The sequence below is a fragment of the Gastrolobium bilobum genome, unplaced genomic scaffold (genome assembly GCF_033153095.1).
Source record: "Gastrolobium bilobum isolate Gb01-03AN ecotype WA unplaced genomic scaffold, APGP_CSIRO_Gbil_v1 utg176449, whole genome shotgun sequence".
NCBI classification, from domain to species: Eukaryota; Viridiplantae; Streptophyta; class Magnoliopsida; order Fabales; family Fabaceae; genus Gastrolobium; species Gastrolobium bilobum.
In genome coordinates this window covers 1-16,739 of record NW_026898581.1, presented here as the reverse complement: position 1 = coordinate 16,739, position 16,739 = coordinate 1, and the positions used below count along the sequence as shown (strand labels likewise).

The 16,739-nt window shown below is 36.2% G+C and overlaps 2 protein-coding genes across 3 annotated transcripts; one reads left to right on the top strand and one right to left on the bottom strand.

The window, feature by feature from the left end:
• Window positions 1–4,371: 4,371 nt before the first annotated feature.
• On the bottom strand, window positions 4,372–9,298 carry LOC133317500 (YTH domain-containing protein ECT4-like). Of its 2 annotated transcripts, XM_061519366.1 has the most exons (9): window positions 8,765–9,298; window positions 8,534–8,604; window positions 8,243–8,408; window positions 8,065–8,141; window positions 6,958–7,407; window positions 6,343–6,873; window positions 5,999–6,211; window positions 5,745–5,897; window positions 4,372–5,371 (listed from the first exon to the last, which is right to left on the bottom strand). In XM_061519366.1, exons 1-9 carry the CDS (start codon window positions 8,784–8,786, stop codon window positions 5,273–5,275), a joined length of 1,782 nt encoding a protein of 593 aa, XP_061375350.1. In that variant the 5' UTR covers window positions 8,787–9,298; the 3' UTR covers window positions 4,372–5,272. The 2 variants fall into 2 exon arrangements, with proteins under 2 accessions (XP_061375350.1, XP_061375351.1); XM_061519367.1 differs by lacking the exons at window positions 8,534–8,604; window positions 8,765–9,298 and having other exon boundaries at window positions 4,374–5,371; window positions 8,065–8,152; window positions 8,243–8,380.
• A 6,881-nt stretch (window positions 9,299–16,179) lies between these two features.
• Window positions 16,180–16,590, top strand: LOC133317499 (uncharacterized; the record flags this gene model as incomplete). Its single annotated transcript, XM_061519365.1, has 1 exon — window positions 16,180–16,590. A coding segment is annotated over exon 1 (411 nt), but the record flags the coding sequence as incomplete, so codon positions are not given.
• Window positions 16,591–16,739: the final 149 nt, after the last annotated feature.

Here is a 16,739-nt window from a genome sequence, read left to right as displayed (position 1 = left end):
AATTTACAGTTTTGTGAATTAACCGGTAGAGCTTAAAATGAGCAAAATAATTTTAGGAACATAATTTGAAAATTCTGATGACAAATATGAGTTCAGAACGAAAAATTGTATAGTCTGGCACTTTCCGTGAAAATCTCGTGAATAGTGTTTCTACCGGGTATTTTGTACTGCTGTTTAAGCAACCGGTAGAGTCCAGAAATAAATAATTGATGAAATAAGAATAAGAAAGTCCAATATATGCCAAGCAAGTCAATATAGGCCCAAGAAAATGATAAGTTTATAAGTTTTAAGTTTCGTAAGTAAATGAAGTACAATTAGTGATGCACAGTGCATTTCGTCAAAAACGGTGCAAAAACCATACTGTGAATTATGAATATTGTTCCTTAGGAAATAAAAATTAATGTAAATGATTTTAGGAAATAAAAATATGTTTGTAGCTTTGAGTTAGTTCCGGGTCAGTCTAAGTGAAAATACGCGAAAGAAAAATATCTGTTAAAAGGTCACATGTGTTATAAAGCCTTGTCACTTTAAAGATCACTATTCACATAAGCTTTCCATTCTTCTCTTTCTTCCAAAACCGATCTGCACTTGGACAAGGGGGGGCTTAGGGTTTGGTTTTTCTTTCTTTGATTTCTACATCATCCATCCGCCAAATCCAATGATCCACCACATGAAATTGATTGGAAACCACTCAATGAATCCATCCCACCCATTTATTTGAGCTATCATTGGTTGTGTGAGGAGATATTTCCTTCCCCAAATTCGTGCACTATTCATCAAGAGGGCAAAATGAAGTTTTTGATGGAGATTCTCTTGGTGTAGGTCTTCTAGGCTTTGGGTAGTTGATTTGAGGTAACAAACCTCTATTTACATGATGTTGTTTTGATAATTTAAGTTATAAAATTGTGTATATGCCTTGGGTGGGAAAGCATGATGTGTTAGAATATGCATTGATGAGGAATAGTTGATATTTTGATGTATGAAATGAAAAGAAGCTTTGTAAGTATGTAAAAAAATTAGAGAAAAATCATGTATTTCCTCTCTATGTTCGGCCTTTGATAGAGTTAATAGGATTTATTGTGCCAATTTAGTTGATGCTTTAAGAGGGGTTTTATTTGTTCAAGTAAGTAGAATTTGGATGAATTAGTAAGAATATTACATTGGAAAGAAAATCCTTGGAAACATACCTTGATGTTTCGGCCTTGATGTGTTGTGAAGGACTTGGTGTCTAAACTCAAAATAGGAACCTAGTGGATGCATGCCTAGGTGTTTGCAAGTTGTAAGGAAGTAAAGAAAATGTATTGTAAAAGAGATGGATCTTTGGAAATCCCCCTTATAGGATTCGACCTATAGGGTATTTAGGGATATATTTGTACATTTTATTTTAAATAAAATGTGTAGTAATAAATTGTATAAAAGTGATGAGTTTTGAAGAAAAGTAGCATGATTTATGTTGAAAATTCCTAAGGGAATGGTTGATTAAATTAAAGAACACCAACGGTTATAAAGGGGTCTAGACTTGTGTATTGGCATAGGATTGGCAAAAATGCAAAGAAAGGAAAATAAGCGATAAAATGTATGCTTATGAAATAATTATGGTATTGCATCATTTTATTGATGCATTGTAAATTATTCTCTAGGTGTGCCTAGGGATTGAGAAGGATCGGAAATCTCTTGAAGTGATAAAAGTAACTTGTTCCACAAGTAAGCGTATTGGTAAAGCTTCAAGAGGTAAGCTCTATGTTTAAGGAGTCTTTTCCTGCTTGAGTGCTCCACCATGGTTAGTGAACTATGGTTGGACTGTATGACTGTGATTTAGATGCTTTGTATAGATGCATTCATATAGAGTTATTTGATAACATGATATGTTTTGCTCTGATATGACTTCTGTAATATGATTTCGGTAACAATCTCTGGCCATTGATTGTATAGTACCCGGATGTCCGCTTTGGGGTCCTCCCTCGGGACTGATGGTGTACGCCTCTGATATGTCTGGTTCCGCTTTGGGGTCCTCCCTCGGGAACACGTGCGTTGATTTCCGCTTGGGGTCCTCCCTTGGGAATGACGGCGCACATCTCTGATATGATATGGATATATGCTCTGTTCTGTTATGATATCTGTTATATGTTGTATTTGTATACTCTGTATCTGACTTTCATGCAGGAGTGAGCCAGGGGTATGGAGAATTCTCTATAAACCTGGAGCTTATTGAGATTTGTAATCTCACCCCTCTTTGGGGACATATTTTCAGGTGCCCAGATTCCCGGTGAGTCCTCACTAGGCAGGGACACGTCACGTGGCTGAGGCAGTTGACAGATTGGATTTGGAGTGGCTGTAGGCTACTACCTTTTTGGAGTGTTTGATGTATTTTAGTATTTTCGCATTTGATGGATCATGATATTGATCCTTTATTGTGTATATGGCCTGTATATGTTTTGTACATGTCTGTCGCTTTGATGCATGTACATTTGGGTATTCAGGCACGTTATATGATGAGGTAGTATTCAGATATGTTTACGTGTTGGATTGCATGCGGTTAGATATAGTGGCACTGAGCCAAGTTATGCATGCGCCCATGGATGGGCATTTGATTATATTTGTATAAACTGCTTATCAGGAAATGCATCTGAGTGGGATTGGAAAATCCCCAGTTGTCCGATTTATAGAGGAAACTCTGCCCGATTTTCGTTTACGACGAAAGAGAATTTAAAAAGAAAAAGAAAAAAAGTTAGCTCGTATTTTCATAAGTTAAGTCTTCCGCTGTTTTCTGTTTTATCATATGTATGTTAATTGAACCGGCTCGAGACGGGGATGTTACAACATGTATACTCTTGAGTTCTTTTAGGATCTGTTGAGAGTAACGAATCAAAGAGAAAGGATGGATAAGCAATCGAAAGAAAATAAAAGTTTTATCTTTAAACCTGTTTGAATATTACAAATTGATAAGGAAAAAAAATAAAGGATTGGTTAGAAATAAAGATAACAAAATTAAGTTTACCAAAAAAAAAGATAAGAAAATTAATTGTTGATTGAATTTAAATAATTAATTTTATCCTTCTTGAGAAAAATTAACATAATTAGCATAAAATATTTTTTCATAAATAAATCTCACTAAATATTTTTTCTCTCTGAATGAGAAATATGTATAGCGATTAATTATTACATATTTTTATTTTCGACGAATAACCTAAAAAATCATTTTTCTTACATCGGTTGGTCCTTAATTACGTACACCATTTTTCTAAAATTATGCTCTTTCTTTTTGTGTCTGAAAAAAATCTCAATTAAAAATTACATAAAACCTATTTACTATATATTTTATTATCAAGTATAATCCATTATTTGTTACATATTTTGTTATACGATAAAAAGCGGGCCCAAAAATTATCCGTGGCTGTTGCTTGCTTTAGAAGTGAACTAACAAAAGAATATATATGAAAATAAATTCCTGTATTAATAAAGAGAGACTATTTAGACATGGTGAGGATGGATGATGCAGTTCAATAAATATGATGTGCCATGCCTGACACTCTTTAACACTCTTACATGCGTTCCAGAGACTCAAAAACAATTCAAAAGTTGCATTGTATTGCATTTTTTAATTCCAACTATAATATACGTTGGATTACGATAACTATTTTATTGAGTTTAATATAAATATTTCTTTGCAAAATTGATGAGTATTATAAGTTTAATTTTATTTTTTATTAAATTATTCAATATTAAATATAATATACACTGCATAAATCAAAAATATTATTTAACATCAAAATGTACTCTAACGTATCAAAATTTAACATTTTTTAAAATTAATGAGTGAAAATGTTATATCGAGTCGTGTCCCGTATCGGTGTTGGTATAACATAAATAATAATTGTCACTAACCTATCATAAAAACATAGATTGAGGGATAACACCACCAAAATATTTAAATAATTAAAGAAATGAAGAGTGGGCTAACAAGTAACAACACATCAACCTGCACTGCCTTGTAAGTTGTAACAATACATCAAGTAGCATGTACTGTTCGCCCAAGACCGAAGAAAAAAATAAATTAAAGTTAAAATGATTCTGAAATTGCCTCCCTGAATTCTTCAAAATCAATGTCATGAAGATATTTCATTAAAGATTTAACTTTCAAAAACTTCAGAACGAAAGTTATGTACAATGCATATTTATTCATCTTTTGCTAGGTTTTAACTAAAAACGTTAAAACTACGCAAACTGGAGTTCAGTATCAGCCAAAAATAAATTCTTTTTTATTTTTTTAATGCTCACAGGAAGGAAAATTATAATTTCTCCATAAATATATATCAAAACATTTTTCTTTTTTTTGGTCATTTTAAAGATGTCTTTCGATAAACCTAAAGTATTTCATTATTAAAGCTATCAAATTATAAGCCAAATGACGCACCAAAAAAGTGACACATAAGTCTATTAATTTTATTTTTTCTTTTATCCCTTTTGATTGCCTAAAGATTCTAAACAGATTCACCACTCAATTTCATCATATAATAATAAAACATTGACTCCAAAGCCACAAGCAACATACTTCAAATAATGCATAGTCATAGGATTCCCAACTCCAATAATTTTACATTATCCTCCATGGCAACCCATCATTTTCAACATATTACTAGTGAACTGTCCTATGCTTAACGGGAGCTAATCCCTTATGTGAAAAAGTAATCATATGATCATGTTATTTGATCACAACCACATTCATGATGAGATAACAGAGAGAAAATTGTATAATTTTTAAATGAATGATTATGATCAAATAACATGACCACTTTTTCACATGAGAGTATTCAACTCTCATGCTTAATAGCATTTGTTACGTTAAATTCACTACATAAAGGGGGAAAAAGAGTGAAAAAAAAAAAAAAAAAAAAAAAACCAAGAACAAGGAACCAAACTGAACTTATTATGTGCAAACCAAAAAAAAATAAAATGAAGTAAATGATATGTGCTTTCATAATAACCACGTAAAACCACCAATCACCATGTCTAATCCACTTCAAACCTTTCCTCCTTTGAATAGTTTGTACAATTTGGGATCCATCCATCATTTGCCCACATGATATTATTTGTTTTTTTTTTCCTTCTAAATCATCAGCAAGAATTTTGATTAGAACTTCAACTTGAATTCATGAGCTCTTACATTGTAGCTCAGGTTTGGCAGTGTCAACTGCTCTGTGAACTGTAGCAATCTTAACCAGCATGCTAACATGGCGGGGTCCCTAGGAAAATCATCATCTCTACATTTTCTTCAGTCATTGTTCACTTTCTCAACCAACTTAGGATCCTCCATGTTCTTCACACTTGATATGTCTACTGACACTAATACAGTGGTTAATTCATCTACATGCTGCCAACAAAATTATACATAAAACAATAAGCAAAGCATCTCTCAAAGGACACAAAAATTAAATAAAGAGCAGAGAATAAACCACAATTAACAAATTGGGAAACACTAAAGCCAAGAATAGCATAACATGCTCCAAAGTCTAAAGAACTACTTGTTTATCAACTTTAGAATCTTTTATCAACTAGACATTTATTAGATATTGTGAAGAATTCCTACTCCTCCATACACATTTATGCCAATGGGGTCCCACAATCACATGCACTCTCATCCATTATTGCCAATATCAAATCATATCAAAAAGGAAATGTTGGAATCAATGTTTTTGCTATAATTAGTAAAAAGCTTGGAATAAGGTAGCAGTGTGAAAACAAACCTGTATATTGGTATGGGGCATAGATTGTCTTATTTTCTTCTCCTGCATGACCTTCTGACGGCTTTCATAAAATTCAAAGTCATCCCATATGGATGTTCTTGCCACATGGTTCTTAAAAATGTTTAGAATTTCAACACCTTGGGGAAAACTCACCTGGAAAGTGGAAACATACAAGATAAGAGTAAGCACAGAGAAGAAATAATTAAGGTATTTTCAGGAAACAGTTGTTTTACTAAAACATGAAAAATGTATACCTCTTGTGTGTCTCTACTATTTGTTACAGGCTTGTGATCATTATTCTCGAGTATTATATGTCGTAGCTGAGGATTTGGAACATCCTTTATGATGTGCCATTTGACGGGGAAATATCCATTCCATTTATCTTGTTGCCAGAAATCCATACTCTTATTGAAATCAACTCTCCCAGTCATCTCAGCTACTCCGCAAAATTGACCACTCGCATTGACCTGAATTTAAACAATTACCAGAAAAGAATTGAGAGACTATTATCAATCTGAAAATAAACAAGTACGCAAAACATGAATGTGAGGAATCTGAAGTTTATGAAACAGAATTGATGTAGAACTTAACAGCATACCGAAAAGAAAAGGAATACGGGGCACTTGCTTCCTTTCTCTTCCATTTGCTTCTGTGCATCCAGAAATGCACAATCCAGCCTCTTATTCCCATTAGGAGTACTCGCCCACACATTGTACTTGATGCTCTTATGGATATCATCTTCACTGTATGATTTGATGACAAAGAAAAGTGCATGATCATATTTAGTTGGAAAATCAGGAAGATTATATTGATCTGTCCTGATTTTGCTGTTAACATTTCCGCTCCCATCTACGGCCAAGGTTCTTGCAGAATTACCTCCAGACATTAATGCAACTTTTGCATTAGCTGTTCTAGGACCCTGATTCTGCTCATGAAATGAATCATTAACCTTGCCTCTCATTTTCAACTTTTCAGTACTAACCCATCCCTTTGTATTTCCTTTCCCATTAAGCAAGTTGTTTGGATAGAGGAATCCACTCTTTCCTTGATTGTATGTGGGAAACTTGGTGATAGGCATGCAACCCTTTGCCATTGCATCCGAATGCAGGACTGAGCCACAAACGGGTGCCTGAGAAAAACATTACAAGCTCATTAGAATAATCTAAGGATGATAGATAAGCCAAAAGGAAGAGAAATTCGGAAGTAATTTTACCTTGTTTGTTTGTTTTGGATGGTTACGCTTAGCATGAGTTGATGACACATCTAGTAATGGCATGGAACCCTTCACTTCTGATGTGTTGCTCAAGTTAGGAGGGGGAACAGACTTTGGCACAATACCTCCAGAATGATTCTGGGAAGACAAGTTAGACCTACCATTTGGTTTACCAGCCAATTCATGATAACCATTGCCCTGTGATCCATCTTGTGAAGTTAGGTGTGAATCCCATGAGTATGTTGATGGCAGTAACTCCCCATAAGGTATAGAAGCTGAATAATAACCAGGTGATCCAACGGGTTGTTGAAAGATGGAACCAGGAGTGTACATATGATGGCCAACAAACTGTCCCTCAATACCAGCTGGACTCAAAGGAAAGTATGAAGGGTAGCCAGTCTGAAATCCTGGCATGAGATAGACATAAGATCCATTATCTGCTTGCATGACCTAAATAAAAGCAACAAAAAGAAAGAAAAAAAATTGTATTGAGACATTTATTATATATAGGGGATCATAAAAAAGACCAATTAACTGTTTGCATGATCTAAAACTAAGAAGGAAAAAAAAGCTACATAGTACATTCCTATCATTTCAGGAAACAACATTCTCTAGCCAAATTTGCCCTGAATCCAAATCGAGTTGTTTAGAAGATGTCACATAAATATTAGTTAAAATATTGATCATTTCCATGTTTGATAATATACGAAAAAAGAAACAAATTACTTGGTTACATTCAAGCAGAATACCACAAACGTTTTACCCCTCCCTAATCTTGATCTTGAATATAAAATGCACCCAAAACAAGAAAAAGGAAATTAAATCAAATCAAAACAAGTTGCCAATAAGTACATTATACATTATTATTTATTTATTTATTTATTCCCATTCCACCCTTTCTCAAGAATATGATTGTTGGAGACTATATAGAAAGAGGAATGAACATAACCATCATCTGGGTTTTTTTCCTTCTCTTACCTTGCCTAACAAACAGGCATCACATGCATAACCTGAATTGACCAGATATGTAAGCACTAAACCTCATAGAAAGACTCAACAATAAAGAGCAACAACATGACCAACAACGAATCAGCCTAAGAGACTTACAGGATACTGAAGATCCACGGCATCAGCACCAACATAGTATCCTTGGCTTTCTGGCTCTCCAAAGAAACCACCATAACCTGTGATCATTCTACCGTAAGAAATGAAAACATAAATTTACAATCAATTGAAATGAAAAGAGAACCAGCGGAGGGAAGGTCTTTAACCAATAGCAGCTAACCTGGATAGTAGTATCCATAATAACCACCAGCAGGATAAGAAAAACCCTGATCTGTGGATATGTACTCATGATCCAGATCCCCTTCTTTAACACTACCAGATGCATCTCCTATTGATGATACACATGATCTTGCATCAGATGGAGAACTTGCACCCTTAGAAGGAACCTGAACAAATACAGATGCATAAGAAAACATGTGATTCTCCGAGTCTCATACACAATCAATGAAACAGTTCATTTCAAATTAAAGCACAGAAAAAAAAAAAAAAATGGGGGTGATATGGGAATCACCATATTGGAATTATTGAGTTCAGCCGTTGAAGAATCACCATGAAGCTTCTTCCTACTCATTTCATCCGCAGCTGTCAAAAACAGAAAATTCAACCCGGTAAAAAACTCTCCTTTTTTTCAATCTTTTCATTCTACTTTGTACATCATAATCAAAATGAAAGGAAAAATAAATCTAAACCACATGCAATTCCCAGAAAACAAAAGAACTGAGTAGAAAAGATGAGGGAATACGTTTTTGCAATTGAGCAGCCATGGGAGTAGCACTTAGAACAAGAAACTCTCAGCAAAATAGAACTTCAACAAAAAAATCCTCAAAACTCTTTCGATACAGCAAAATACAGATGCTTCGACACACACAAAAACTACAGCTTTATATGAATTATATATTCAGCTTTGTGTATCTATTAACTTCAAGACTAAAAGGAAAGAAAAATTTATAAAAAAATAAAAATTAGATAAACCCCACAAGATATTTCAGAAAAAAAATTCTGGGTATGGATTATTTTTGCGGATTCTTGCCTCTAGATTTCTGGGTTGTGAAAAAAAAAAAAATCACAAAAAAAAATGGAGTTGGTGTAAGAACAACAGGAAAATAGAAAGAAAACCAGCGAGAAAAACGGTGTGGATATTCTTAAAAAGATAATCTATTTTGGTTGGAAGATTTGGTTCTGAATAGAGAACCTCTATTTAAAGGGATGCTACTGAACGAATGGAAGAGAGAGAAAGAGAGTTCTAATAACAGAGCACACAGACAATCGAAGAGAGAGAAAGTAAAGAAAGGAAGCACAAGCAGAAAACGAAAAAATGGCATCTCATAAAATAGGAAAAAGGGACGGTGGAGAGATCTCCACGTCATCATATTTTTTATTTTTATAAATAATATAAAAAAAGAAATAAAATAATGTGTGTGTAATAAATTGTTTGCAGCTTTTTCTCTTTTGAGTTTCCTTAATTACTGTGCCTGACTCACATACTAACCGCGTGAATTCAAAATGTTAAAATTATAAATAAACAAATAAAAAAGATGCTTCAAAATTTTAAATTTTTTGTTTCCTTCTTAAAGAAATACCTCTTACTCTTTGTGAAATGGATCCTTTCATGTTTCATTTTCACATAATAATCACGTTATATAAGAAATTTCAACAATTTATTTACTGATCAATTTTCATAGCATTAATGACAAAGCATGTCTATGGAATCATTTTTAAATGAAAAAGAAAGAAATGATCATTTTAATGATTATAATTAATCTGTTAATAAATGAATGAGATTTTTTACCTAACATGATTATATTAAAATCAGGCATGAGATTTCAGTCTTTAGCATAAGGGTAAAGTGTCTCTCATTTTAAAAGATATAAAATTGTGTTATTTTAAGAAAAAGAAAGAGATAGATAGAAGAGGAGAGAGAGTTAACAAAAAAAAATAAAGGTGTGGGTTCCACCTTTTTGTAAGAGTAAAAAGATATAAGTTGTGTCATTTAAAAGGATAAACATTTTTCCCTTAACACAATGATCAATGAAGTTCAATTTTGAAAACAATTTCTTGATATGCCCATGAAATATATTTACTAATGAGGCATGAAATAATAACTTTCACTAGTGGGGGCGTTTGGTATGAAGATTTTAATAGAATCTTTGGGAAAATGGGGTGAGGGAAAAATGTTTATCATGTTTGATATGAGATAAGTTAAAAAATATTGGTATAAAATGTTTCCAAGAATTATATTTTCAACTGGATATTGGCGAAAAAAAAATACCATTCAAATTGTGTTATTTTTTTTATCCTATCGACGAAGAATCTTGTTTCTAAAATTTGTGACAGAAATACTTTGAATAGATGTGTTATCTTGTTTAATAAAAATCTTTATATTTCCAAAAAAAAAAAAAAAAATCTTTATTTAATAAAACGGAGACACCCTGTTATAAAAAGAATGTTGAAAACAAATTTTCAAACACGATAGGTAATTTTGTAATATAATTCCACATTCCCACATATATTTCACAATCAACCAAACATAGCATTATAAAAATAAATCAACATTCTCGACAAAAATTTTGGCTACCAAATACCTTTTTGTAACTTACCTGAAATAAAAAAGATCCCATCACATTCTCTGAAACTTTTTTTCCCGGTAAAAAAAAATATCTCTCATACCAAATGTCCCCTTAAAGTAAAAAATATACTCACCAACCCAAAATACCCACTAGAGTGAAAAAAAGAAGAAGTAAAAGTAAAATAAGAAAAAGATGAAGCATTAAACCTGAAATTAATACAGTGTATCTTCTGCAAACAAAACTTCAATCAACCTATATACTTTCAAATTTCTTGAGAAAATTCTATGTATAACGACGACCTAATCAAATTTTCTTATTTCATCACCATGTGATACAATACTTTCTCAAAATTCTAATTAATTTTTTGTTAAACTTAATAATTTAAATTGCCTCCTGATTAGTGGTTATGTTTCGGAAAATTGATCATAAAGATTAAGAAACGAGACTTTTATCCAACTATAGTAGTTCAATAAGTGCAATGGAGCTTGAGGAAGAACCTCGATTCGATCTTTACTAATATTATTTTGAGAAAAAAATTTAAAATTTTAATCCTCGACTCACCTCAAACTCTAAATAAATTCATAAATGGCTCAAAAAGTCTGAATTATGAGATTACCCGAGAGAATCTTTTCAAAAAACGAGAGAGGAGACTTTAGAAATTTAATAATAGTAATAGGGGCAGGTTACGTTTATAACTTTTTTTTGTTTATAACTCTTATAACCTCAACTATGTTCTCCCGGAAATACTTTCTCCGGTAGTAATATGTTTCTTTTAAAAATATAAAAAATCTTTTAGATTACCCATTCAATATGAGATGGTATGAGTTATGAAGCACCGACACTTCAAAAACCCTGACATGTCATGTCTGACACTTCCCAACACTCTCAGACATTCCGACACTCTCAGACACTCCAACACATGTTATAAAATTTCAAAAAAAGGTTCAAAAGTTGCGTTGCGTTGAGTTTTTAGTTCCAATTATTAGATTCATTGGATTGAAATTATCTTTTTATTGAGTTTAATATAAATATTTGGGATAACTTATGTTTCTTTGCAAAATTTATGAATATTATAAGTTTAAATTCATTTTTTTGTTAAATTATTGAATATTAAATATAATATATATTACATAAATTAAAAATATTATTTAATATCAAAACGTGTCCTAACGTGTCGAAATCTAATATTTTTTAGAATTAACGTGTTGGAGTGTCGTATCGTATTGTGTCACGTGTCCCATGTCGATTGTGCTACTTAGGGTATGAGCAATGATTTAACTGACGGGATAGGAGATGAAAGTATGCCATTAATGAATGATTGGCAAAAGGAGGATTTTGTGAGGTTATTATACATAAAATTTTTCCTAGAAAGATGGGGTTGAATTTTGTTTGATGTGTGATTCGGATAAAATATAGGCCTAATCATGGCCCCCATAAGGAAAGCCCAAGCCCCTCCGAAGCACAAGGAACAAGCATTGGCGCGATGCCTACATCGCGGCGTTTCAAACGTGATGTCCCCCATCGCGACGTTCCAGACGCGATGTCCCCCATCGCGACGTACAGGTCGCGATGGTCTCATCGCGGCACACAAGACTCGATTCTTGTATTGCACATGAAATCTTCTAAGGGAAGTAAACGTAAGGCTCAAGGTAACTCCACCGCGCCTTAGCTCCAGTAAACAACAAACAGCTCCAGCTTGCCTCAAATCTACTACTAGACCCTCTGGAAGATAAGGCTACACAGGTCCCCTAAACAACCTACAGCCCAAGGCTGGCCACTCAGAAGCCAAGCCGCCTTAACTAAGGCGGCATCCCAGTCACTATATAAACATACGATATACCACCAAGGTACGATCATCCTTTACTTTCACAACATAAACACTTGCCTCTGATACTGACTTAAGCATCGGAGTGTCTTCGCAGGTACCCCCTCATTTGGTGCAACGAGAAGGACAAAGGACAGAGAGCTCAGGTTCACCCCAACTGCAATACCAGGCCCAGACCTGAAACTACCGAAGGAGTCCAACCGTGTATGATTTGGGCTTAATACGTATTGGGCCACCCATACCGTATTTGGTCTGATCATTGGCGTCGTCTGTGGGATTTTTTTTTACCCACCTTTCTCTAAAAACATGGTTGACACTCGTAGTAAATCCCAGAATGGCTCTAAAGGAAAGCGGAAGGAGATCCCTGCTTCCCGTGAAAAATCAGCTTCATCGGTGGCACAATTCCCATCCACCTGGATGACCCACCGACACCCCAACATCTGTTGGACCTCATCACACTACAGAACAAGAAAATCGCCTAGCAGAATCGAGATTTGGCTCGATTGAAAAAAGCTCAAAAGAGCAAAGAAAAAACCCAAGAAAAGGGAAAACAAAAAAAAAATCCTGAGAAAGAAACAGCTCCCGAAAATTCTGAGGAGAGTGAGCCACCTCATTCGCACTCTACTGGGAATCCAGGACCTTCCGGTCACAAAAATAAGAAAGGTGAAGAAATCAAAGATACTCATGAGAACAAGAATTCTAATGGTAACTTAAGGACCTTTTCTCGAATTATTCACCCCTTCGTCCCCTGCATAATGAACATCCCAATTCCTCGGGATGTCAAGATTACAACAAAAAAATATAACGGCAAGAGGGATCCTCAAGAGCATCTGGAACAATTCCAGACAAACATGATGGCACAAGATGTCGCGGATCCAATTGCTTGCCGACTATTTCCTACAACTCTCAAGGAGACAACCCTTAGATGGTACTCAGCGCTACCACCTAATTCGGTACAAAGTTGGGAAGACATAACCAACCAGTTTCTCGTACGGCTCGCAGCGAGTAAAGCACAATACAAATCCACTCACGCACTAAAAACGGTTCGACAGGAATTAAATGAAACTCTGCGCGATTATCAAAACAGATTCTTTGATGAAGCGCTTTTGGTCAGAGATTTAGATCCACAAGTCTGACTACACATTATCACTGAAGGACTTGTGGAAGGCCCTTTTTCTATGTCGCTGGCCAAACAGCGACCTCGCACCATAGTGGAATTGCGTGCGCGTTCAGAGAAATTCATCAACCTGGAGGATTATAGGCTATCACGAGAAATCTCCAACACCAGGGCCAACACGGACAACTTCGAAAGAGATGTCCAGAAGAATTTTCAACGCAAATTTCGCGAAAAGAGAAAGTGGGGGAAAATACGACAACTACACCCCCTTGAACGCATCTCCCAAGCGAATTTTTAAGGAAGTATTCCAAACAGGGTATGTCCGGGTTAACAGACCTCCTCCAATGCCAAAAGGAGTTCAGCGCGATGAATCCAAATTTTGCGAATTCCACAACGACAAAGGTCACACCATCGACGAATGTCTAGCGCTCAGAAATACCATTGAGGCACTCATAAGAGAAGGAAAGCTCCAGGAATTTATTTCCAGCTGCAGGGAATATAAGACGCAGCGAAGGCACGATAGAAGCCCTGATCACGACTGCAATAAACAAAGGGCACGCCCTAGGAAAAATTATAACCGTACTCGCAACAATGACCGAAGAGAGGACATAGCAGCTTCAACTGACAGACGTCACAGAACTCCACCAAGAAACAGGCGACAAGTCGCGGGGCAACACCGCGATGGACTACCTAACAACGCGGCAGGTGTTTTAGCCACTATTGCCGGCAGATCAGCGGGAGGAGGAGCGACCAAATCTCAACGAAAAAAGCATCTGAAATCAGTCATGACGGTGCGCGATCATGCACGCCCTTCCACCTCTCGCGATCAAAGACAGGCCATAAGTTTTGACGATGATGACTATGGCGACATCATACCAGACCATGAGACCCACTAGTGATCTCAGCGTGCATGGCTAACCTCCAGGTAAAACGTATTAAGATTGACAATGGTAGCTCAGCTGATATTATATTCTAGGATGCCTTTTGCGCGATGCACATCCCAAAGGAACATCTTCTTCATGGATGTTCGGACTTAATTGGCTTCGCCGGAGAGTGTGTACAGCCCAAAGGCACCTTTGAAATATGGGTCACCTTTGGAAACATGCCTCTTGCTCAAACTATCAAAGTAAAATTTTATGTCATTGAATACGCATCAACATATAACATCATTCTAGGAAGACCAACTATTGCCGCATTAAAGGGAATCATTTCTATGCCTCATCTTTGATGAAATTGCATAACAAGTCTGGCATAGTAGTTGCCATCAGAGGTGATCAGAAAATAGCGCGCAGCTGTTATAACACCAGTTTAAGAGCCAAAACTCCTGTACAACCTGATGACAAAGGCAAAGCATCAGTGAATATGACCGATCTTGACATGCGAGAAGATCTGCGCGATACTCGTCCTCAACCGGATGGGGAGTTGGAAGACTTCCAAATAGGCCCACTCCCTGAAAACACCACCAAAATTGGACAAAACCTCCCAGAAGCTGAGAAAAGCGCGCTGATAACAGTATTGCAAAATAACAAAGACCTTTTTGCGTGGACAGCCGCCGACATGCCAGGGATAGACCCAGAGAAGTAATCAGAGAAATCACTTACTCGACTTGGCTCTCCAATGTTGTATTAGTCAGGAAACCCAATGAAAAATGGCGCATGTGTACTGATTACACAGATCTCAACAAACATTGCCGAAAGGATTTCTATCCACTTCCCACCATCGACAAGCTGGTCAATAATTCTGGAGGATACCAAATCCTATCCTTTATGGATGCGTATTCAGGCTACAACCAGATTCCAATGTTCACACTAGATGAGGAAGCTACATCTTTTATCATTGAAAAAGCTACCTACTACTATAATATGATGCCATTTGGTCTCAAAAATGCTGGAGCCACCTATCAACGCATGATGAACAAAGTTTTCAGTCAGTAGATTGGACAGATGCTTGAAGTTTACATTGATGATATGATAGTCAAAATAATGACTACGTCACACCATCCTCGAGATTTGGAATGGGTATTTCAGCAAATGCGCAAATACAGGCTACGGCTTAATCCAGCCAAATTCGCGTTTGGAGTACCTGCCAGAAAATTCTTAGGATTCATGCTCACACATCGCGGGATAGAGGCCAACCCTGACAAATGCAACGCCATTCTCAGCATGACCAGCCTGCGAAACGTAAAGGAACTACATCAATTGACAGGAAGAATCACTGCTCTAACCAGATTCCTCCCTGCGTCAGCTCAAAAATCATTGCCAATGCTCAAACTATTACGCAAACAGACAGACTTTAACTGGAATCTGGAGTGCGAGGCAGGGTTCTTGGCCATCAAAGAACATTTGGCCAACCCACCAATCTTGGTTAAGCCTCCACCCAATGAACCCCTGGTTCTGTACCTCTCAGTCAGTAATGAAGCCATAAGTGCGGTCCTCCTGCGCAAATAAGTCCAAGAACAACAGCTCATATACTTCGTCAGCAAAGCACTCCAAGGACCAGAACTACGCTATCAACAGATTGAAAAGGTCACTTTCGCGCTGATCTTAACATCGCGACGCCTGCGTCATTATTTCCAGGGGCACACTATCAGAGTTAGAACGAATCAACCCCTTCGACAAGTACTTAGACAACCTGATTTAGCAGGCCGTATGATCTCATGGTCAATAGAGTTGTTAGAATACGACATCATCTATGAACCGCGACAGGCAATTAAAGTCCAGGTACTAGCAGACTTCCTGGTTGAAATGACACACTTACATGAGGCAGAGGACAGTGTCGATTGGGTCATTTACGTCGACAGATCTTCCAATATCAAGGGGAGTGGTGTAGGAGTAATAGTGGAAAGCCCTCAAGGTATTACAGTGGAACACTCTATCCATTTTGGATTCAAAGCTTCAAACAACCAAGCTGAGTACGAAGCAGTCATCGCAGGACTCGCCATGGCCAAAGACTTAGGGGCAACAAACATAACCCTTAAGAGCGATTCACAATTAGTAATTGCTCAAGTTCAAGGAAGCTACCAGACCAAAGAGACATTAATGATAAAATATTTGGAAAAAGTAAGATTATTACTCACAGAGTTTCAAAGCTTCAAAGTGGAACACATCCCCAGAGAGCAAAACTCACGGGCTGACATTTTATCCAAGTTAGCTAGCACAAAAGAACCAGGAAACAACAGAACGGTGATCCAACAAAGCGTCCCTAATCC

Coding starts and splice junctions, on each gene's coding strand:
- LOC133317500 (XM_061519366.1), bottom strand. CDS start 8,786: ATGGCTGCTCAATTGCAAAAAC. Junction 8,605..8,764: donor GGCTGCTCAATTGCAAAAAC/GTATTCCCTCAT, acceptor TGTTTTTGACAG/CTGCGGATGAAATGAGTAGG. Junction 8,409..8,533: donor AACTCAATAATTCCAATATG/GTGATTCCCATA, acceptor GTATTTGTTCAG/GTTCCTTCTAAGGGTGCAAG.